Source organism: Eschrichtius robustus, chromosome X (genome assembly GCF_028021215.1).
Source record: "Eschrichtius robustus isolate mEscRob2 chromosome X, mEscRob2.pri, whole genome shotgun sequence".
NCBI classification, from domain to species: domain Eukaryota; kingdom Metazoa; phylum Chordata; class Mammalia; order Artiodactyla; family Eschrichtiidae; genus Eschrichtius; species Eschrichtius robustus.
Window position 1 is genome coordinate 106,222,828 of NC_090845.1, and position 24,285 is coordinate 106,247,112.

Sequence of the window (24,285 nt, forward strand, 5' to 3'; positions counted from 1 at the left end):
GAATATTACTCAGCCATAAAAAGAAATGAAATGGAGGTATTTGTAATGAGGTGGATGGAGTTAGAGTCTGTCATACAGAGTGAAGTAAGTCAGAAAGAGAAAAACAAATACAGTATGCTAACACAGATATACGGAATCTAAGGAAAAAAAAAAAAAAAAAAAAAAAGGCCATGAAGAACCTAGTGGCAAGACGGGAATAAAGACACAGACCTACTAGAGAATGGACTTGAGGATATGGGGAGGGGGTGGGGTGAGATGTGACAGGGTAAGAGAGTGTCATGGACATATATACACTACCAAATGTAAAATAGATAACTAGTGGAAAGCAGCCGCATAGCACAGGGAGATCAGCTCGGTGCTTTTTGACCACCTAGAGGGGTGGGATGGGGAGGGTGGGAGGGAGGGAGATGCAAGAGGGAAGAGAAATGGGAACATATTGTATATGTATAACTGATTCACTTTGTTATAAAGCAGAAGCTAACACACCATTGTAAGGCAATTATACTTCAATAAAGATGTTTAAAAAAAAAAAAAAAAGAAGATGTGGTATATATATACAATGAAATATTACTCAGCCATAAGAAAAGAAATTCTGACATTTGCAGCAACATGGATGGACCTAGAGATTAGTATGCTTAGTGCAATAAGTCAGAGAAAGACAAATACTTAAATGCAGAGTTAAAAAAATAATACAATGAATGTACATAGCAAAACGGAAACAGACTAAGATATAGAGAACAAACTAGTGGTTACCAGTGGGGAGAGGGAATGGAGGACCAGCAAGTTGGAGTATGGGATTAAGAGATACAAACTATTATGTATAAACTACATAAGCGACAAGGATATACTGTATAGCACAGAGAATTATAGCCATTGTCTTATAATTTTAATGGAGTATAATCTGTAAAAATACTGAATCACTATGCTGTACACCAAAACTAATATAATATTGTAAATCAACTAGACTTCAATAAAAACATAAGAAAATAAAGCTTCCAAGAAAAAAATATTCTTAAGACCTTGTGGTAGGGAAATACTTTTTCAACGAGATACAAAAAAGTTCTAAACATCAAGGAAAAGATTGATAAATTTGAGTAAATTAAGAAATTCTGTACATCATAAGTCACCTATAAGAGTGCAAAAAGTGGGACTTCCCTGGTGGCACGGTGGTTAAGAATCCGCCTGCCAATGCAGGGGATAGGGGTTCGAACCCTGGTCCAGGAAGATCCCACATGCCACAGAGCAACTAAGCCCGTGCGCCACAACTACTGAGCCTGCGCTCTAGAGCCCAAGAGCCACAACTACTGAGCCCATGTGCCACAACTTCTGCAGCCTGCATGCCTAGAGCCTGTGCTCTGCAACAAAGAGAAGCCACCACAATGAGAAGCCTGCACACAGCAACAAAGAGTAGCCCCTGCTCGCCACAACTAGAGAAAGCCTGAGCACAGCAACAAAGACCCAACGCAGCCAAAAAATAAATATATTTTTTAAAAAGTGTAAAAAGTCAAGCTACAGTGTATCATACAATTGTCTCTAGTCATGTGCAGTTATTGAGTACATGAAATGTGACTAATCCAAATTCAGATGGGCTGGAGGTGTAAAATACAGTCTGGGTTTTGAAGACTTTGTATAAAATGTAAAATCTCTCTAATAATTTTTATATTGATTTCATGTTGAAACAAAAATACTTTGGCTATGATGGCTGTGATGATTAACTTCATGTGTCAAGTTAACCAGGACACAATGTATCCAGATATTTGGTCAAACACTATTTCAGGTGTTGTCTGTGAGGGTGTTTTTGGATGAGATTAATATTTGAATTGGTAGATTGAGTAAAGCAGATTGCCCTTCCTAATGTGGGTGGGCCTCATCCTATCATAGGCTTGAATCGAACAAAAAGGCTAACCCTCCCATTAGTGAGTGGGAATTTCCTACTGCCTGACTGCTGTGGTGAGACATCAGTCTTTTTCTGCCTTTGAACTCCAACTGAAACAGCTCTTCTTGTGTCTCCAGTCTGCTGGTTTTATGGACTGGAACTACACCATTGGCTCTACTGACTGCAGATCATGGGACTTCTCAATCTTCATTACTGTGTGATCCAGTTCCTTAGGATAAACCTCTCTCTCTCTCTCCACACACACACACACACACACACACACACTCACTACTTGTTCTATGTCTCTGGAGAACCTCAATAGATTGGGTTAAATAAAATATATTAAAATTATTTTCATGTTTATTTTTGGCTTTTTTAAGATGGCTACTAGAAAATTTAAAATTACACGTGGCTCACATTATATTTCTATTGGCCACTGATGATCTAACATATATAAGGAACGTCTGTAAAAAAAGAAACAAATTTATATCCCCCAAGTGCTTTAGATATTGGAATTAACTGATACAGGATACAAAGTTACTAGTGTAAGAAAAATATTTACTTAAAAGAAAGAACGAGGGCTTCCCTGGTGGCGCAGTGGTTGAGAATCTGCCTGCCAATGCAGGGGACACGGGTTCGAGCCCTGGTCTGGGAAGATCCCACATGTCGCGGAGCAACTGGGCCCGTGAGCCACAACTACTGAGCCTGAGCGTCTGGAGCCTCTGCTCCGCAACAAGAGAGGCCGCGATAGTGAGAGGCCCGCGCACCGCGATGAAGAGTGGCCCCCACTCGCCGCAACTGGAGAAAGCCCTCACACAGAAACGAAGACCCAACACAGCCAAACATAAACATAATAAATAAATAATAAATAAAAATTAAAAAAAAAAAAGAAAGAACGACAAAAATGAGCAAGCAACAGCAGATTATCAAAATGACTAGGCAGATTTATATAAGAAGCAAATAAGACTTTTAGAAATAAAAAATATAAACTGTTGAACTTAAAAGTTTGGTGGATGAATTAAAGAGAAGATTGGGCACTGAAGACAGAATTAGTTTATTGGAAAACAGTTCTAAAGAAATTACCAAGAATGCAGCCTTAGGGATGGAAAATATGAAAGAGAGATAGAGATAGAGGATAAAATAAGAAACTCTACATGTCTGACTTAGTTCCAAGCGGAGAAAAGAGAAAGAATGGAGGAGAGGCAATATTTGAAAAACAAAATAATGGTTGAGGGCTTCCCTGGTGGTGCAGTGGTTAAGAATCCGCCTGCCAATGCAGGGGACACGGGTTCGATCCCTGGTCTGGGAAGATCCCACATGCCGTGGAGCAACTAAGCCCACGTGCCACAACTACTGAGCCTGTGCTCTAGAGCCCACGAGCCACAACTACCGAGCCCACGTGCACAACTACTGAAGCCCACGCGCCTAGAGCCCATGCTGCACAACAAGAGAAGCCACCACAATGAGAAGCCCGCACACTGCAACCAAGAGTAGCCCCGGCTCCCCGCAACTAGAGAAAGCCCACGTGCAGCAACGAAGACCCAACACAGCCAAAAATAAAATAAATAATAAAAATAAATACATTTTAAAAAAACAGTAAAAAAAAAGATGTTATGGAACCAGCTTTTAACTTGGAGGAAGGGACAAAAAAACAAAAATAAAATAAAGTAGAGGGAGGGGACATGAGACAAGGAAATGTAGCTCTAGAGGGAGTGTGGCCCTGCGAACACCTTGATTTCAGCCCAGTAAAGCTGATTTCTGACTTCTGGCCTCTAGAAATGTGAGAGAATTAATTTCTGTTGTTTTAAGCCACTACATTTGTGGTAATTTGTTACAGCAGCCACAGGAATCTAATGCACCTACTATGGCTAGAAACTTCCCTAAGTGTTTGAGATACATCAATGAACAAAACGAAGGTCTCTGCCCTAATGGAGCTTTAACTCTACACTAGCGGAGTAAACAGACAATATGCCGTTAAGTATCGTTAACAAGTAAATTGCATAGTATGTAAAAGGTAACAAATGATATGTAAAAAAGGAAAAAGAGCAGGGTGAGTGTGGAATCGGTAGTGTATGTGTGATGGCATTGGTGGGCAAGTTGAAATTTTAAATAGAATGGCTATGGTAAGCTTCACTGAGAAGGTGGTGTTTGAGCAAAGACTAATGTTTTAATTTGTGGTGTTCATTTTTAAAAAGAGGACAAAACTAAAACATTGGACAACAACACTGTGTTAAGTTGGGGGAGAGGTGATCAGTATTAAAGTGTTTTAACATCTTTATATTAATTGGGAGGAAAATTTAGATATTTTTGACTTTGTTAAGCATACATGCTAACATATCAAGGGTAATCAGTAAAAGAATAGAAATAGAATATATAACTTCCAAATAAGTAGTGGGGAAAATGGAATAAAAAACAAAATAAACAAAACTCAATATATAGTTTTTAAAGCTGAGAAAGGAGAAAAAGCAAAGAAAATTAGAAGAGATAAAGAGCAACCCATAAGATGTTAGAAACAAATGCAAATGGATATAATTTTCCAGTTAAAGGACAGAAATTGTCTTCAACTACACCTCAATAAAAAAATAAATGTATATTATGAAAAAAATGACAGAAGTTGTCAGATTAGGGGAAAGATGGGAAAATCCATCTAATATGGAAGAGACACACCTAAAATATAAGAATATAAGAAAAGGCTGTTAAGCAATGAAGAGATATACCAAGCAAATACTAGACAAAAGTCTGGGTAGTTATTTTAAGACAAAATACTAAAACTGACTCAAGAAGAAATAGAAAATCTGAAAAAAACTATTAAGAGATTGAATCAATAATCAAAAATCTCCCCATAAAAGAAAGCCCAGGACCAGATAGCTTTGTGAATTCTAGTAAATATTTAAAGAACTAACACCAATCCTTCTCAACTTAAATCTAGACTAGTTTCATACTGACTTTACAAAACTACTTGACTTTGAGGATTTGGATAAAACAATGTTTCTACTTGTGCTTGATTTTTCTAATAGAACATTTAAGAATAAATACTCACCTTGAGGATTCCTGGGAATCATCCATTACCATACCTTCCCCTCCACATTCCTACAGCATTACCATCAAACCACCACAAAAATTAAAGAGAAACTTAAAAAATAACAAAATTGACAACTGTGAATTCATTAAAGAAATCATTAGGAAGAAGATGTTAAGTTCTGTGGTTTTATAATATTCTTACAATATTTGAATTTTAAAGATCTTCTCCAGAAACTTTTTTTAAATAAAAGTTTTATTGGAGAAAAATAGAACCACCACGTACACAGGGAAAAGAGCACAAAAATTCAACTGATACAGAACTGAAAGTCACAATTATCCAATGTTGTTTGCGATTACTTCTCAATTTCTTAAACAGCTCCCCTCAATTTGTTTAATAGTCTCACCAATTTTTTCAGCTGAAATAGCATCAAGTTTTCAAAAAATTAAGAGCCTCAGGGAAGGGACCAGCTTTCAAGATAACAAAGGTAACACCAAGAGTCTCCTAATGGTACCAATTCTACCTAAAAACTCATTAAGAGTAATTATCGAGTCTGGTGGAACAGTCTACGTATCTCACAGACCATCAGGGATGAGTTAGAACACTGACTTAGATGGTCCAGTATGGAGAGAGGGCAAACAAAATAGCTGCATTTCCTTGTCAGATAAGCTCAGTTAAGGAAACCAGGGAGGCTCTAAGAAAATACAGGCAATGGCTGCTCAAAAATAGTTAGGAAGGCATTCTAAATACCACATACTGTTGGACAACAGTATGTTAAGTTTGATGCAATTATCAAGAAAACAGGCAACTTTTTAAAAAAAATAGCTGGTCACAGTTCTTTGAGAACTCAAGAAAACAATCAATAGCAAACACAAGAGCCAAAAGTCTCAGTTGAGGGTTAGGACCTAGGTATTCTTCTTAATGGTTCCAAATAGTCAAGGAAATACACTGTTGCAAAAAAGCATTAAAGCAGTTCTGATTTTTTTAAAAATCAAAACAAAATTTCTGCTTTTCCTCCAAGATCAATTCCCTTCAAAGCTTCAAGGAAAAACAAACAAGGAAGCAAAACAGAACCCCAAACCCAAAAACAAAAGACCACTGATGGTAAAAGAGAAGACTTTTACTCACATTATCAATTTGAAGAACAATACTTTTGCTATTTTCTATGTATGAACAATCCTAGGACATTCCCCTGAAAAGTAGGTGTCCAGTGGCTATGAGAACTCTTTATCTTCAAGCAATTTTGAAAGGAATAAGATCAGCATAATACAGAATTTGAAATTCCCAACTAGGGGGTGTATGGGGGAAATGAGAAAGGATCTAGTTCTATCTAGGGCTTTAGGAAGTTAAAATAAGGATGATAGGAAATGCTTATATGCCAACAAAAAGGAGAGTTGAGGTGCTTCCAAAAAAAACCTTTGGAGGTATTTGTAGTGAGGTGGATGGAGTTAGAGTCTGTCATACAGAGTGAAGTAAGTCAGAAAGAGAAAAACAAATACAGTATGCTAACACATATATATGGAATCTAAGGAAAAAAAAAAGGTCATGAAGAACCTAGTGGCAAGACGGGAATAAAGACACAGACCTACCAGAGAATGGACTTGAGGATATGGGGAGGGGGAGGGGTAAGATGTGACAGGGTGAGAGAGTGGCATGGACATATATACACCACCAAATGTAAAATAGATAGCTAGTGGGAAGCAGCCGCATAGCACAGGGAGATCAGCTCTGTGCTTTGTGACCACCTAGAGGGGTGGGATAGGGAGGGTGGGAGGGAGGGAGACGCAAGAGGGAAGAGATATGGGAACATATGTATATGTATAACTGATTCACTTTGTTATAAAGCAGAAACTAACACACCATTGTAAAGCAATTATACTCCAATAAAGATGTTAAAAAAAAAAAACTTTGGTAGAGAAAATAGGAATGCTAAGTCCCAGGAAGCCTGTAACAATCTACAATTGGTCCAAGTTAAAGACAAAACTGTCCAAACAACATTAAAGTCTAAAGGAAGTTGAAAACTAGTTTATGAATTTTTGCTCTTGTAAAAAGTTACAAAACACGTGGGTTTTGGTCTCTTTTGCGATGTTCATATTATATTCATTTTTAATATGAAGAAAGAGTTGGATTTTTCTCTCCTACCATGTTCTTCTAGTACAACTGACCAGCAATTTTCTATTTCAGCTATTTTTATAAGTACCTGTTAATCAGCACAGTAAACTCAGGGCTGAACCATATACACACATCCCATGGGAACATTTTAGGATGTGTGTATACAAGACTATGTAATCAACTGTCCCTCTGCTTGAAAACTTGTTTCCAAATAAAATTTTTAAAAACATCCCTTTCAGTGTAACAGAACATTACTTAGTAAAATATCAATAGCTATGACAACTTATTTTTCTCTTCAAGGGAAATCACAAAACAGGTGAACAACCAAGTCCAGGGTGGTTTTTCTATTTGATAAATACATCCAGAACTCTGTACAGTAAATAAAGTTTGCATGCAGTTTAAGTATCTTTAAATGACATTTTAAGCAAATAAACCTTTTGCTTCATAATTAATGGTGTATAAGAACCCCCCTCCTCTTTTTTTAATAGCCATAGGGACCTCTTCCCCAGTTCCAAATAGGAATCATGAAGACCAGGTACTTTCTTAAGAGTTTTCTGCACATCATACTAAATAACATGCAAAGAGTTCAACAACATTCTTCTTAAAGGTAAGTATTACTCTTTATATGGGCATGTTAACCACTGAAAAGTCACTCAACTATTTCCATTACACTGCTTCATTTGGTCATTGGTAGTATAAAAGAAGTCAAATAATAACAGGTTAGTTTATCCACTGGCTACTGCTTATGACACCAAATGCTCCAAGGCCAACATTTTATGCAATATAATTGTACTGGTTTGGATTTTCTTTATCTCTTTCCATGTAGTCCCGGTCAATTAAAGATTCTATTCTCTTCTTAAGATCAGCAGGCTGTAAGAGAAGGCAAATTTTCAGTGCAAAGCTCATAACCACTGGCTCAAGCCCATTTACCAATACCCCATGAAAAAAAAAAGAACAGTTTTGGCTCATTGATTTAATGTATTTAATCTCCTTAATATTTAATTTTTATTTTTAAAATCTTAATATTTTTTAATTTTTATTTTTTAAATCTCCTTGATTTTTTAAAGAGGAAAGTATAATGAAAATAAACCAGGTTAAAAAATGTTTTTACACTATACATACACTGTCACATCTTATCATATTATTTATTTATGTTTATCTATTTATCTACCTATCTATCTATCTATATCTATCTATCTGGCTGTGCTGGGTCTTAGTTGCGGCAGCACGAGGGGTCTTTGTTGCTGCGGGCGGGATCTTTACTTGTGGCATGTGGGATCTAGTTCCCTCACCAGGGATGGAACCCGGGCCCCCTGCACTGGGAGCAGGGAGTCTTAGCCACTGGACCACCAGGGAAGTCCCCTGTCATACTGTTATACAATACTTTACTTTTCTATTTTAAAGAGGTCTTCTAAGAACCAGCTATTCTCTGCACAAATACAAAAGACTACCATAACTTCACAAAAGGAACACATTATAGTTTAAGGAAACAGAACGCTATTTAGTTTTGCCAAGATAGTTTGAGAAAATAAGTAGACCCTAAATTTGGACAAAAGCTGGTTCTCAAAGTCAGGTTGCATTTTTATAAATTAAATTAAAAATGTACTATGGAAATCACTATTTACAAGAATACTACTATTTACCTGCTATAAATGATTTGAATTTTTGAATCCTACTTGTTGAAAAATCATTGAGAAAGCTTATAGCTTGTTCTCATGATTGCATTCTTAGCTCTTGGGTAACAAAATTCCACTGTCTTTTGTATCTAGCCTATAAAGAGAATATAATCTTGCTTGCTAACAGTTTTTCAGATTGTGTAAAATGGCTACTTGATCAAGAAAGGTAAAGAGGGAAAGTAGTTTGATGGGGCAGCCAAAATTTCACCAAAATTTGAATTCCAAGATTTGAAAATCAAAATGACTTTCTCTTAATTATGGTGAAAGACCTAGAATATCAGCACAATATTTATTACAGTGATCCTCTACCTTCCCTAGCTAGCTAGCGTCAGTGATCTCTCTGGCTAGAGGTGAAATGATTGTTAAGGCAGAATATGAGGGTGAGAGTGTGGTAATGAGGAGGCAGTATTAGGTTTGGAGGAGAGAGAAAGCCTACCTTATTAGCAGTGACAGCTAATGAGCACTTATGTGCCAGGCCCAGTGCTAAGTTTTTACATATATTATCTCATTTAAGCTTCACAATAATCCTACGAGATAAGTACTATTATCATCTCCATTTTACAAAAGAGGAAACAAGCTCAAAAGGTGAAATGACTTACCTAGGCCCAAAGCTCATGAGAACCCTACAGCCAAGAGTCTATCCAAACTTTACCAAGTGTTTATCATCACAAGAGTTTGGGAATCTTCTAAAACATGAGATACAGTCCAGTACAACACCACATTGTCTAAGGCGCTTTATTACTGGGCATTTATAATGGAACATGTCCATGTGACGACTAATTTGTTTGCCAGAACTACCGCTAAGCTTTAAAAAAGATGCCTAATGATTACTAGTTATCTGTATAGTTTTTAATGGACACTTACACAAGCTAACTAAACAGATTTAACTTAATTAAAATAACCAAATCTGTCAAACAGCTAGGTATTTCAAGGAGAAAAAGGAAATAAAAATAACAAGGAAGCTCAAAAAAATAAAGTGAATAAACTTGAAAATTTCAAAGACTCACTTAGCAGCTAAACTTTCAGGTATAGGAGCTTTTATAAATTGTTTTCCCCTTTTGTCACAACTGCCCACATATGCCAACAAAGGTTTTTTTGGAATCATATATATGAGCATAAGAAATGAAAACTTTTGTCCCTCCAAATGGTCTTGAGGTTTTATTCTATGTTTGTAAGATTTGTGTCTGAAAAATCTAATTTTTATATATAATAAATTCAATATTTTTTATATATAAGCAGCTCAATAATAAAATACAGAAGTACCTACCTTTACTGGAAATTTCAACTGGTTGTACACTTCTGAAACAAGAAGATTGTGGCTAAGTGTCTTTCTCATCTTCATAATTCGAACAATTGCAGCATCAATTTGATACTGTCTGTCTTGAAATACTCTTTCTGTGGTGCTTGCTTGTTCCTCAACCTAACAAAAAAGTTTTAAACTTAGGAACTGTACCTGAAGTGAAACTTGATTACTTATACAAATTGTACATTTTAGGGACATGATACAGTTAATGCTTTAAATATATTGAACTATCAAAAGAAACCTTATAAATACAGACAAGGACAGAAAAAACCCTACAAACATAACTCCTACCTGTCCTAATGTCCTATATCAATGAAGTAACGCCAATATTAGTTAATAGAAAAATACCATCTTTGAGCTGCTTTTCTAGAAAGAGAGACAGCTGATGCAGAATTTATCATTTTCTTTTACTCTCTTCTCAAAATCTTAATGTGTCACAAGAGGTTATTGACCAGATTTCTGTACGACATTAGCTTATCTGTAAAAGTGACCGATTCTGACATCTGACTCAAAGTATGATACCAACCAGCTAAGCTAACCAGTGTCAAACTTTTTTTTTTAACTTTTTATTTTATTGTATTTTATTTTTTGGCTGCCTTGGGTTTTCGTTGCTGCGCAGGCTTTCTGTAGTTGTGGCGAGTGGGCGCTGCTCTTCGTTGTGGTGTGTGGGCTTCTCATTGTGGTGGCTTCTCTTGTTGTGGAGCATGGGCTCCAGGAGCGCAGGCTTCAGTAGTTGCGGCTCGCGGGCTCTAGAGCACAGGCTCAGTAGTTGTGGTGCATGGGCTTCGTTGCTCCGCGGCATGTGGGATCTTCCCGGACCAGGGATCGAACCCGTGTCCCCTGCATTGGCAGGCGGATTCTTAACCACTGTGCCACCAGGGAAGTCCCAAATTTTTTTTCATTAATTTTTATTTTGTAATATATAAATCAGAAACGCACAGTTAAAAAAAGTCAGTTAACCAATTCTAATGCTAAAGGAAGAATGTTCCTCTTTAGCACCTAAATTAAAAGAGTAGTTTGGGCTTTTTTTTTTTTGCCTCATCACTCGGCATGCGGGATCTTTATTCCCCCCATCAAACCTGTGCCCTCTGCGGTGGAAGCACGGAGTCTTAACCAATGGATTGCCTGGGAAGTCCCTAGTTTGGGCTTTTTGCAGTTAGTTTCTTTCTGATACAGCACACGTTTTAAAATAACACAGTAATCTAAGGGAATATCACGCCTTTGATGTGAATGTTAACGAGACAGGAACTTGTTTGCGACCTTGACTTCTATCCCTCTTATAAAACTTTTTCTCAAGTACTGCATTAAACCTTGTTGGAATTGAAACCAACTGGTTTCAGGAAATGCTGCAGTTGTTGGTTTCCTTAATAAAAGTCTCTTACAAATTCAAATGGTAAAAACAAACAAAATATTCACTGTTGATCAAAGAAACACTAACTAAACCTTCCAATTTTTCACCAAGCAAGCTGGCAAAGATTAAAAAAAGAAAATATAATCTTTAGTGCTGGCAAGGGCACAGTAAGACAGGCACTCACATTAGACAGTGTAAATTGGTCCAATCTTTCTAGAACACAAAATGGCATAATGTATTAAGACTCTTAAAATGTTCACACTCTTTAACCCAAAAAATCTACTTCCATGATAAATTTGTAAGGAAAGGATCAGAGAGATTAAGATTTAGGTACAGAGATGTATCTTGCTGTTTTATTTACAATACTAAGAAGTTATGAATTTAAGTGCCCAACAATGGACATTGGCTGAATAAATTATTATAGCTGTGTAAAAGAATATTGTGTGGCCATCTGCCATTTTATAAAGATGCTTAATGGCATGGAAAAATTCTAAAGACTTGGGGCTTCCCTGGTAGCACAGTGGTTAAGAATCTGCCTGCCAATGCAGGGGACACAGGTTCGAGCCCTGGTCCGGGAAGATCCCACACGCTGTGGAGGAACTAAGCCCATGCACCACAACTACTGAGCCCACGTGCTACAACCACTGAAGCTCGCGCACCTAGAGCCCATGCTCCGCAACAACAGAAGCCACCGCAACGAGAAGCCTGTGCGCTGCAATGAAGAGTAGCCCCCACTCGCCGCAACTAGAGAATGCTCACGCGCAGCAACGAAGACCCAACGCAGCCTAAAATAAATAAATTAAAAAAAATTCTAAAGTCTTATGTTAAACACACAAAAAGCAGGATATAAAACTATCAGGCCCAGTTGTGTACACCCCCGCCCCCTCAAAACCTACAAAATCAAATACTGAAATACACTGAGCTAGATATAGGCATAGATAGTGTTAATGTTAGTGGTAGTATTCTAGGCTAAAATCTTCTTTATAAATCTTTATTATGAACAAATATAATTCCAGTACATTAGAATGAGGAGAATGCAAAAGAAATACCGTTTCTTTCATCTGAATTTGATTGATCTTTATCCTGAAAAGTTTGTGCTTGAAATCATCATTACAAATGAACTTGTCACCATCTTCGATATCTTTACCCTTTGGATTTTTTGCCAGAACTCTAGCTTTGCCACAAGCCAATGACTGCAGTGTTCTTCTTAACTCTCCATCCTCTGAAGAAGAAAGAGTGGCTTAGTTATTTGTTACTTGTTACTAACTCATCAACACGCACAGCTACATTCAACCTCAATCTAGCTTCTACCCCACCCATCTATTAAAACTGTTTCCTTTTTTCCCCAAGATCATGAACAACTTCCTCTTTGTCCTATCCAATGGCTTTTTTCCTGGTCATCCTCTAAAGGCTTCAATTATCATTCCAAGTGGATAACCACCACATCTTCAGAAATGACATCTCATTTTCCCCAGTCCTACATTTAAAGGATACCTCCAGCTGGCTCTTTTACTATCATCAATTTCAGTATGTCCAACATTTTATTCATCATCTTCCCCATAAAACTGTCTTCTTTCCAATTGTTAGTTATGAAGCTACCAACCTCCTCTGGTGAGAACCCCTGGAATCATCTTTTAACTCTTTCCTCTCCTTCATCCTCCACATATCTAGTAGTTGCTTCCTTAGAGATGCTTCGTCTCTCTTCTCATTGGCCTCATTCTAGTCTAAGCTCGTTATCACTTTACGCCTGAATTATCCCATTAGCTTCTGGACTGGAATCTCTTCATCCTTCAAGCTGCCCTACTATCTATTGATTATAGGCAAGCTGCCCAAGTAAGTCACTTCCAATATGTCACACACTTGAGATCCTACAATGTATGTTTCACTTGCTAGATTTGTAAGGCTCTCCATATCTTACCTATCTAACTTTGTATCTCACTACTCTATGCTGCAGTTAAACTTTTTATGACTCCTGCCCACACTGTGCTCATTCCTTCCTCCACGCCTTTTCTCACGGTATTTCCTCTTGCAACATATGCCTTCTCCCTAACTTAAATCTGAAGGCCCAGCTCAAGTCCTACCTCCTTCATGAAGGCTTTCCCAGTTGTGCCAGTCCAGTTATCTCTTGCTTCACTGAACTCCTAACACACTCTGTCAGCACCACAGATTGGTATTTATTGGTCGTGAAATTAAGTGTCATTTCTCCCTTTCCCCACGGTTATAAGTGCTGAGGAGGGGGATTATCCCTTTATAGTCCCCCAGAGCTCTTAACCAAGTGGAGTGCACATAGTGGACACCGAATAATGCATGCTAATCAAACGATTCAACACATACCTATTCCGGTAGCCTGCTTGATCTCTTCTAAACTGAACTCCTCTCCCTCATTAAACATTAGCAGCACCAGTGTTTGAAAAAGAGAGACCTGGAGTTCCTTTTTACCCTGTTGGAGAAACAACAGTGTTTAGCCATCATTTTTTTTAAAAAATGCATGAAAATTAATCAAATAACTAATCTCTTACTGGAAAAGCATTTTTCAATTAGTGGATTTAGAAACTCGGATTAACATTATCCAGAAAAGCCGGTATGTTCAGTGTAGGGTTTAGGTGTGATCCTACCTAAAATAGGAGGAAGGATTGGGTGACCTTTCTACAGGTCTTTTTTTAAGCCTTATAATTAAAACAACAAAGTAATGAAAATTAATAACTCGGTTTTATGTGTCATTACAGATATTTATCATGAGCAACAAGAAATCACTATTTCAATGCATTTTCAACTTGTCTGATTCAGATTAGTCATGAAAAGCTGTAGGATTTTTTGAAATTAGATATGAGAACTGTTCCCCTTAACACCCACTCTATTCTCTAGCTCCCAGCAACAAGAAAAGAAGTTTCCTGTCAAGAAGTGGCAGCGTGAATTTTGCATCCACAGGTGGGGAAAGGGTGTGGGAGAAAAGGGTTATTGGTTTTGGTTTTGCAGCAGGGCCCAATCAACTGTGGAAAAGACCACATTCTTATAATATACACAGGGCTGTGACAAGCTATCACTATCTCATGCAGATATTTAGGACAAATTTGTAAAACACCTTAAACCTTCAAATTAAGAGGGATGACCTCAATATCAAAGATGAAGGTGAAAACTAAGTTTGGGGAACATCCACTTACCTCTTTAAATTCTGCCTTTAGCACACAGTGTCCTAGGGTTGACTGCCACTGAAGTTTCCTGCCACTATGTTTGCCTAGATAAAAGGTCTTGAAAATCTCCTGAAGTTTTACCATCTACAATAAATAAAACAAAGCTTTATTTAAGCTCTGTATCCAATATCACGTTCACCACTTTTTATATTTACCTCATATGTAAAAATTTCTGGAAGTTTTAAAGACTATACAGAGCAAGTCCACTGATCACTTTGATGTAAGGTAATAACCACCAAATCTAATGGCATTAATCAGTCTTCACACTCTCTGATCTGTCTGCAACATTTTATCATCCCCTCTTTTGAAACATTCATCTCCAATGTCTTCGGTGTCTCTGCAACATGCTGGTTCCTTTATCTCACTATTGCTTCTTCATTGGATTCCTTCACAGGTACCTCTTCCTACCACCTACCAAATATGATCCTTTTTCAAAGTTCTGCCTTAGGCCTGTTCTTCCTGTTTCCACATTCTCCCTCTTAATGAGGGAGATCTGCTCCTTGGGCTTCCATGATTATCTCCATGGAGGACTCTCAGTATCTATCTCTCTAGCCTTAACCCTTTTCTAAGCTTCAGTCCTGGGTTAAGACATTTCCCCAGGAGTTAGGATGGATTTACTCAAGCATCTATCACTCAGCAGTCCAACCCCCAGGTGATATACGGGCAAGAATTTTTGAGAGCCGGGCAGAGTGATGGGTACAATCTGGGGAACTGAAGGAAGAGTCAAGGAAATTGGCCCTGAACTCAGAAACTTGGCATCTTTAGCTATGCTCTAATGATATAAGTACAAGAGTAATATAAATAAAAGAATAAAGTATTAAAAACAGTTGACATTTGGTGGTGGTGTGCTTACTGACAACAAACTTTTAAAAAAGTACATATTTTTCAATGATAAGCAAAATAGAAATGTCATGTATTTCTACGCTTATAACTCAAGTCCTAAACAGCAACTCTTACCTCTGGTGGTAAATGAACTTCCATAGGCACGTATGTTGGCCAATAACCCATCGTCAGGATATTCACAGTTAATTCAATATTCCCAGGTACATTCTGGTTCTGCATATACTACAATAAGAACAACACACACTGAGATCTTAAAAAATAAAAGTGCATACATTTCATGCCATAATAATGACCCATTTAAGAAGTTCCCCATTACAAAACTACATGTGAATACTGACGATCTTTAAAATAAAAGGCAACTATTAAAAGGACTATAAATGAAGCCTATATTAAGTGCACTAGAAAAGTACACTGGGTAACATTTTGCTACAATGGCACACAAAGATCACATGACTCTGTTAGAGGCATTAACGACTTAAATAAATAATTTCTCACATACGACCGGGCTGTTAAAGGATTTCTTCTCCATTCTTTTCCCCATACCACCTGCAGTCCCCATCTCTGGAGACCCCTATGTGGCTTGGAAAACCTGGCAGCAACCCCCATTCCTCACCCCACCAGCCAGCCCAAGTCTCCGGTTTTTCACTTGCTCCACTGCCTGTTTGCAGGGGGTGACCTGAAATGGGGAAGGAAGAAGGGGAAAGGGCAAAGCAAATAAACCCTATTCTGTAGCTACTACAGGACCCATGATCCTACTGACCCTGATCTTTCTCTTGAGTCTTCCACTCTCATTTCCCACCGTAGCAATATAGTGGTAAAGAAGTCATTATTAAAACCCCAGGAGAGGAAAATCTACTTTGCTATCACTATTACCTATAATCTCAAATATTTCAAAACCAGCTTCTACCAACACCTGCAAAACTATGGATCTAGCTTTTCATTCCCAATGTCCCTAAAGGCCTTATACAACCACTCTATCACTTCTCCTCCCTCCCCACCACCAGCTTTGAACATGCAACTCACCAACAGTGATTAGATGCTAGAAGCCCTGTTCTCACTAGCTACAGCTTTTCTTGTCCTTATTTCTGTTCAATACATTTTATTTCTATTTTTGTGTTATCTTGGGTGTATACTGAGAATAAATTTTGAAGTAGGTCAAATATACTTACATTTCATTTGTGATTTTTTTCCTCTACTGTGATTATCATCTAAGTTGCTATGAAGTATTTATAACAAATACATGTTTCTATTTATCCTCTTCAGTACAAACCAAAGTAAGGAGATAACTAAATACATTTAAGTTGGAGGAATTAAGTAAGAGTTTAACTCACTTTTACCTGTTTGAACTGAATCATGATGTCTTTAGAAAGTTCCATGTCTTTAAACATTCCTTCAAGTTTACTGGTGAAAGCAGCTCCACATTCTATTAAAGATGTTTGTACATTTACAGTATTTTAAAGTGGTAAAAACACAGAATTTAGAATTGAAAACATGAAATATAAAACTTACTTTAGCATGAAATATGAGCTGTAACTATTCATAAGAACAAAAAAAAATCCTTACCCCAAAGTGTATGCCCCACTAATTCAGAGTCAAATCTTTAATCCTGTAGTAACCTTATCTACTATTTAGGCATAAGATAAATGGGAAACTTTTATACAAATAATAAAAGAATAATGCTTTATTTTAAAAAAAATCACAACAGCTCTGGATATGTAAATAGGTTGGAAACCTAATGAGCTTACTCAATTTACGTTTTTATCATACGAACATACAATGATTGACAAAAGAGGCAACTGACTGAAAGAGTAAAAATTAAGCTAACATTTTCTCTCAGAAATCAAAGAAGAAAAGGAACAGAAAGAATGACAAACATACCATGTTTAAGTTTGGACAGCATTGATTTTTCAGCATCCACAGATGCACTCTTCCCAACTAACAGGCGCTTGGCTAAATCTTTCTTATAGAAGGCCTCAAAAACATCCTTGCCTATGTTAAATAATAAAACACAACTCTCATAATACTCCAATATAAGGTTTTGACAAAATTGACTCAAAGTGCTTAATAAATCGCACCATTACTCCAAGTTATTTAAATTTATAGATTTTATCCAAGTTTGCTAAATGCAAGAAACATTAGAGGTAGATTTTTGTGCCAAACCTTTCAAAAGTTCTTTGCTGTAAAGAATTAAGACTGAATTAACTTTTCTTTAGAAAAGCTTTAGTCAACTAGTAGCTTTAGCATCAATACTCTAGAGATTAAAATAAGTAGCAAAATTCAAGGCTCTTAATAGTGGAAAAGTCAAAGCACAAGGCAATTAAGTAACATTCCTCAAGTACCCCAATAAATTAAATGCAAGGAATGTAACAGAATTTTAAATAGCTAACCCCCAAATAAATATACCTTCTAGGTTGGTTATACTTGCTAGTTTCTCTGTTGAGTGCTTTGTTTTAAAAGAAAAATATTAAAACAAAAATACATACCATAGATAAATCTAAATATAATCATAATCTTATCCAACATTTTCTCAAGTTCTTCATCTGTAGCTTCTTTGTTGCCTGCGCGAAGCTTTGAATCTACATACTTAGCTAAAATGGGGGGAAAGTTTGTTGTTTAGTGATCATGGGTATCCATGAGGTACTGGTCACTATAAATACCAAACAGGAGTATGATATACTGACTTTTTCAATGTTTCACATGTATACATGCATTTTTAAAACAGTCTCCAAAGTCAGGGAGATCAAGTGACTTGTTCAATGTCACAGAGCTAAAAAATACAAGAGCCTCAACTCAAACCCAAGTCTTCTGGCTCTACATCTAACATACTTTCTACCATACTGATGCTTACTAAAATGGGATATGCGGGATATGGGTACCCCGGGGGTGGGGGGTGTATACAGCCCTGTGCTGGGGTCATCAAAGCCATTGAAAGACACGGCACATCTTCTGGAGTATTCACTTTACACTGATGGTAGGCAATCTTAAACCCTTTTCTATTAAAACAAACCAGATACATTACAGAGTAGGAGGCAAATTTTGCAAAAATTTTAAGGGTTAAGTAGTAAACCAACAAAATTTCATCCTTTTGGGACTTCCCTGGTGGCGCAGTGGTTAAGAATCCACCTGCCAATGCAGGGGACACGGGTTCGATCCCTGGTCTGGGAAGATCCCACATGCCGCGGAGCCACTAAGCCCGTGTGCCACAACTACTGAGCTGACGTGCCACAACTACTGAAGCCCGCGCGCCTAGAGCCCATGCTCCGCAACAAGAGAAGCCACCGCAATGAGAAGCCCACGCACCGCAATGAAGAGTAACCCCCGCTCGCCACAACTAGAGAAAGCCCGCGCGCAGCAATGAAGACCCAATGCAGCCAAAAATTAAAAAAAAGAAAAAATTTCATCCTTTTGGCGAAGGACCTTCTCAGCTACCTCCTCCTCGACATTAAGGGGTACCCAGGTGGGAGAAACTGAGAACTGAAGTATACCACACCTTTTACTCTAAATGAGCCCAGATTATTAGGTTTATTTTCATCCTGGACATTCTACCTTTCTCACTGGCAACTGTAATTTTGTGCTATCCTTTCCTGTAGCCCTATGTGTGGGCCTCAAGAAATGGCACCCTGCCTCACCTCTAAATTGCAGGAGGTTTGTAAAACAGCTATCAAGCTTTTTATAAATAAAAGTAAATAGGGTCTTACAAAGAAAGACCATGTTTGACATGTGGGTTTTGAGATATTCTTTAGCATGAAGGACTTATTCCTTGCATCCAGCTTCTTAGAAACCACCAAGCATGCAACTCCAAATAAATTAGGTGTTAATATACAAAACCTTGTCAAAATTTCAGGTTAACTGGAATTTTATGAGTAAAAGAAGAACATTAAAGAACCGGGAAAAGGGACTGGAGAAATACCTATAAGTTCAGCAGGTTTGTTTGGTCTTTTGTTAATGAATGTTTCAAATGCTTCTTTCATGGCGTTGATAAATTTTTCATTCTTCAGGAAACAGATATCAATTATATGGTCAACCTTATCTTTAAAATCCAGCAATTCTTGAACCATGGTTTTATCCTTTTCAGGATTAATTACAATAGTGCTACCAAATGCCTAAAGAAACAAAAATGACTTTTTATTAGAATTTAATTATCTGCAATGAAAACAATCCCCCAAATCATATTTTAAATAGATACACATACTTTAAAATCTCAAAAAATTAAAATAAAATAAAGCTGGCTTTGAAGTCAAGACAATAAAAAAATAAAGTTATAAAACATCCAGACTGATACCATTCATCTATAGTTATAAAATAAGTAATGGCCACTGGCTATATAATATCATAATGGGGCATTATTGTAGAAGTCTCTAGGGTCTTTTTCCTACTTTTAAAGAAGTCAGGTTGAATTTTTAAAAAACAGCAATCTGCCTTCAGTGTAAGATCAAAGAAAGCAAAGAAATTTGGATCCAAAAAAAGCCCTCTTCCTTCTTCCACATTCACTGCTATAATTATTGGAGCTAGAAATCACATCAGACATCAAGAAGAGAACTGTTTTATTGCTAATTTGCCACACAGCTATCATTCTCAGGTTGACTGTTCTCAAAATGCCCATTACTTAAAAAAAAAAAAGGATCTAACAAATAAGAAATTCTTGCTGATATGTACTCTAGATGTATAGATTATAAGCCATGAGAGAGAAAAAAAAAACAGGTTAATGTTAATACCTTAATGTATTCAATCCATTGCTGCAAGAGAACCTGAACGCCACCTCGAACTCTACTGAAGAGCTGATACAGGAGAGATAAATCTTGAATTCGGTTTTCATCAAGGAGGTTATTCAAACCTGAATTTTGAAACATTTGGTATTAAAAAAGTGAACAAAAATGTCAGATATTTTAATGAAAAATAAGTAATTGTGATACTGGTCTGAATTATGACTAGCCTGTGATTTTAATATAAAGATGTGCTTTGAATTAAACTCAAAGAAACAATCACCTTTCCAAGTGAAAACTAACTATAGGGAACTTTACTTTATATAAAAACAAAAATTGTGTAATGGTTTGTACCATTTAGCATAGTAGATGAGATGTATAAACCAACTTATAAAAATTGGTTTACATAAATACACATTATAAATACCTCATATGTGCAATAGCCACATATTTGCATTAGTATACACATATATATATTTCAGAGTATTGGATATGGCCTGTGGTATATCAAAAACCATGCATCAATAGGCCAAGTTTAAATGAAGTTCTAAAGTATTTGACTTTCAGAATGAAATAAAAGTGTAACTGCATTAATGTACTAAAATACCTTAAACAAAAGAAAAGATGGCTGGAGAGAAAGGTAAGACTTTTTTGCCTATTTGTAGCATTGTCAAAGTAAAATTCAGGGTATACTCATACATCACTTAGGATTAATAGAAATGCTTGGTATTATATGCTAGAAACAAAAACATTTTAGTGCAAAAAGGAACGCATCTCCTTATTACTGCAGTCTTAAAAATTAAATCAAGAATTCCCCAATTCCCACTGTTTCTTTACTGGAGTTGGTAGTCTCCTCTCATCTCACTCCCTGTACCTTTAAGTTAAGGAAACAGGCACCTCCTGAAAGTTTACTGTGATGAATAGGGAAAAGGGGTTGTGTCCCTCCTCAGAAATGCAGCCACACGCTACCAAACTTTTAAAAGGGCAATCTTTAAAAATTTTTCTACTTGTTTGCTGCTACCATTTTAAAAGTAATCTCTTATTTGTAAATTACCAAATACCTTTCTGAAGAATCGCTGTTAAGTGTTCACCTAGAAGTTGTTTTTCCACAGTAGCAATTAATGACTTTCTACAAGGAAAAAAAAAGTTTAGAATTATTGACTTTGACTTTGCTGAAAATTTATAGTCTCTCCTGGGGGGGGAAAAGTCAAATAGCTCATTATATGTTAATTTCAATATTCCTATTCCTATGTATAAATTTATTGTGCTCAGAGTTACTCTACTTTATGCCTAGAAGGAAAACATTGCATATTTCAGAATTTTGTTACATCACGAAATAAATATTTTAAGGGTCTTGCTATGGCTGGCTTTGCCCAAATTTCTCTGCTTTCACTAGGAAAGTAAAGAATTTATCTGTGCTGCTTACAGGAACTCCTTGGCTGGTAATATTTAGGAAAGCACAGAAATACTTTCTCCTATGAACACCCACTGAATTTTAATCGGCCTGAAGATTTCAAAGATCACATCAGCTTGTAATACTATTTTTTAATTACATCCTAAACATAGACAACCAATTATCAAATCCTTGATTAAATCTAATTAAGTAGGGAAAATAACAACTCGAAGGTTGCATTATGAAAACAATTGTTAAAGACTCAAGACACCTGAAAATAGTTACTAACGTGTTTGGGGATGCCCAAAGTGCCTTAAGTGACTCAACAACACAGGTTAAGGCTATTAGGCTGAGCATGTGATACTTACTGGGTGGTCTGATCTAAGTAAGTAATAAGTCTGTCTGCTTCTTCTTCTAGACGTTTGTTAACATGATGAAGATATTCAGGAACCTACAAAGATAGTTTTTTATATTATTGTTTTCCTCCCCATAAATCATTCAGAAAATGTCAAGTCCAAAAGATCCTGGGAGCAGCCCTGTCAAATGTGACAGGGTTGAATCATATGTAAAATTATAGGTAGAGTTTACGATCCAGAATTCTGGCCTTTAAGAAGAGAGAAAAGAAAGGAGCACCTAAGTGAGAGAAAAGCAGCATAATGTTGGGAAGATAAATGCAAAGGGCAGCTTATGTTCAATAAAGTAGGGTCTATTGTGAGACACAGTGGATTTATTAATCATGATTTTTAAATACCTCTCTTTCCTGCATTAATTTTTGGCCTTCGGCTGCGTAGAGTCGGTTAGTTTCTTCCAAAAATCGTTGTTCAAAAGAATCCTGATAAATCTGGGAAGGGGTAACAAAATAAAGGAGTTCAATTATCCAGTAAATGTTTATTGAATGCCCTTAATGGGAACAGCACTATGAGTTTGGTTTTTATTTTTTTGGTCATGCCTCGCGGCTTCTGGGATCTTAGTTCCCCAACTAGGGATCGAACCTGGGTCCTCAGCAGTGAGAGCGCGGAGTCCTAACCACTGGACCGCCAGGGAATTCCCTGAGCTTACTTTTTAAACATCAAATTAGGGATAGCAATCAGCTCTGTAGTAAGTGAAGTAGTTGACTTACTTGCAAATCAGAGAGCATGCTTAAAAGGCTTCGGAGTAAACTTCTATCAATTGCTTCACCATTCCTTTCCCTCTCAATCAAAAGAAGAATGCCATCAATTGTCTTATTCTGGACTTTCTGATCACTTATAATATGAGCCCTAAATAACTCCAGTCCCATATCCCTAAAATAAAAAATATATATAATCTAAATTAATTGACGACAACACCACTTCTGGAGAGGCTTGCTTAACTTCTCACCACATGTTAATTAGGGTTCCAGGCTTTGAAGCAGCAATTGTAAAAGTATAAAATCCACACATTTAATTTTAAATAACATTATTAGATTAAAGCATACAGGAAACTCATTTTGTCTTTAATGAAAACTGAAGCTAAATTCCCATCTTCCTCCATAACTAAGTTTTATTGTATTATTTTCTTTGGTAGATTTCTTCCTTGGTCAAATCAAGAGGCAAAATTAGTTCAAAGCTATAAAATGGTCTTCACTGTACTGGTAATGAAGGCTTAATTGCTCATTTGTCATCTGGCTTCAGTACTCAAAAATCAGTAAACTCTGATAATTGCTGTAGGTAGATGCTAGGCACATGGTGGGGGGAAGAGCTCATTATACTCTTCTGTTTTTGTGTATACATGGAATTTTCCACAATAATGTTAAAAGATAATGAGTGAACTCTTGATCAGCAACAAAATGATGCACACTCAGACAATCCAGAGCAAACTTTAGTCCCCTTGGCTAACAAAGAAACTTCTTCATAAGTTATTATATGCCCAGGGAATGTTAGCTATCTCCAATATTAGCATAGGCAAAACATAATTAACAAGGTAAAACTGCTATAAACAGAAGTCTAGAAGCCAAATATGAGTTTTTGGGAGAATATTCACAGTATCACTCTCTATTAGTGTAATTAAGATTTGACTATGATTTGTTACAAATCTTTTCATAATTTTTTTCTGGTATCCTTACCAAATGGAGGGTAGCATTGAATTTTGAAGAACGTAAGTCCTATCCAGAAACAAAAAAATGCTCCTGATCATGATCTGCCAATGAAAAAAAGAAATCAAACAATTTTTTATGTTTTGTGAAGCTTAAATATTTTATAAAATAAGATTGCAGGGTTTACTTGTATATATACTAGACTACTAGGATCAAACATACAGATAAACACATCTACCTGAGAATATGCCCACACCATTTTTATTAAACTATTAATAAACCTTAATTCTTGCTGCAGTTTCCAGAAAAAAAAGAAGACACTTAAAATGGTCTATGACTTCTTTGCAATCTGAGAAGCAACTAAAAATAAAAACAGAATCAAGGGGCATACAATTTTTCCTCAGCAACAGTCCTCAGGGTGAAACTGCCTTAAACTGTATACGTGGGATTTTGGGTGGGTGGGATGGATTTTAAGATTTTTAATTCGCAGAATATAAGGTTTAAAATAATACCAGATTAGGGAAAAAGGAAAAGGTTGTGATCCAAATAAGCTAAAATGCAGAACCATCAGGCACCTTCACAAGTAACCAAATAGTGAGTGGGATAGCCATCAAAACTGACAGGCAGAATGTAACTTTTTTAATGAGATAAATACTTTTTGCTTAAGTGTTACAAAAATAAAAATGATCATAAGGTGCAAGTCATTCTAAAATACTGGTTTACCTGTAACTTGCAGTTTTAAAATAGAAAACTCAACCAAAATTA

The 24,285-nt window shown here is 36.6% G+C and overlaps 1 protein-coding gene across 2 annotated transcripts in view; it reads right to left on the reverse strand.

Moving 5' to 3' along the window:
- Window positions 1–7,602: 7,602 nt before the first annotated feature.
- CUL4B (cullin 4B) overlaps window positions 7,603–24,285 on the reverse strand; it is a 30,501-nt gene continuing 13,818 nt past the window's right edge. The window contains exons 6-21 of one of the 2 annotated variants that reach the window (XM_068533016.1): window positions 23,551–23,624; window positions 22,588–22,750; window positions 22,219–22,308; window positions 21,836–21,918; window positions 21,136–21,203; window positions 20,087–20,205; window positions 19,282–19,474; window positions 17,855–17,959; window positions 17,250–17,360; window positions 16,703–16,794; window positions 15,486–15,593; window positions 14,499–14,612; window positions 13,672–13,777; window positions 12,387–12,559; window positions 9,951–10,103; window positions 7,603–7,877 (exon numbers count right to left, since the gene is read on the reverse strand). In XM_068533016.1, coding sequence (XP_068389117.1) covers window positions 7,782–7,877; window positions 9,951–10,103; window positions 12,387–12,559; window positions 13,672–13,777; window positions 14,499–14,612; window positions 15,486–15,593; window positions 16,703–16,794; window positions 17,250–17,360; window positions 17,855–17,959; window positions 19,282–19,474; window positions 20,087–20,205; window positions 21,136–21,203; window positions 21,836–21,918; window positions 22,219–22,308; window positions 22,588–22,750; window positions 23,551–23,624 — 1,848 coding nt within the window. In that variant the 3' untranslated portion in view covers window positions 7,603–7,781. The remainder of the gene's footprint in view (window positions 7,878–9,950; window positions 10,104–12,386; window positions 12,560–13,671; window positions 13,778–14,498; window positions 14,613–15,485; window positions 15,594–16,702; window positions 16,795–17,249; window positions 17,361–17,854; window positions 17,960–19,281; window positions 19,475–20,086; window positions 20,206–21,135; window positions 21,204–21,835; window positions 21,919–22,218; window positions 22,309–22,587; window positions 22,751–23,550; window positions 23,625–24,285) is intronic. The other variant, XM_068533017.1, reaches the window with a different exon arrangement.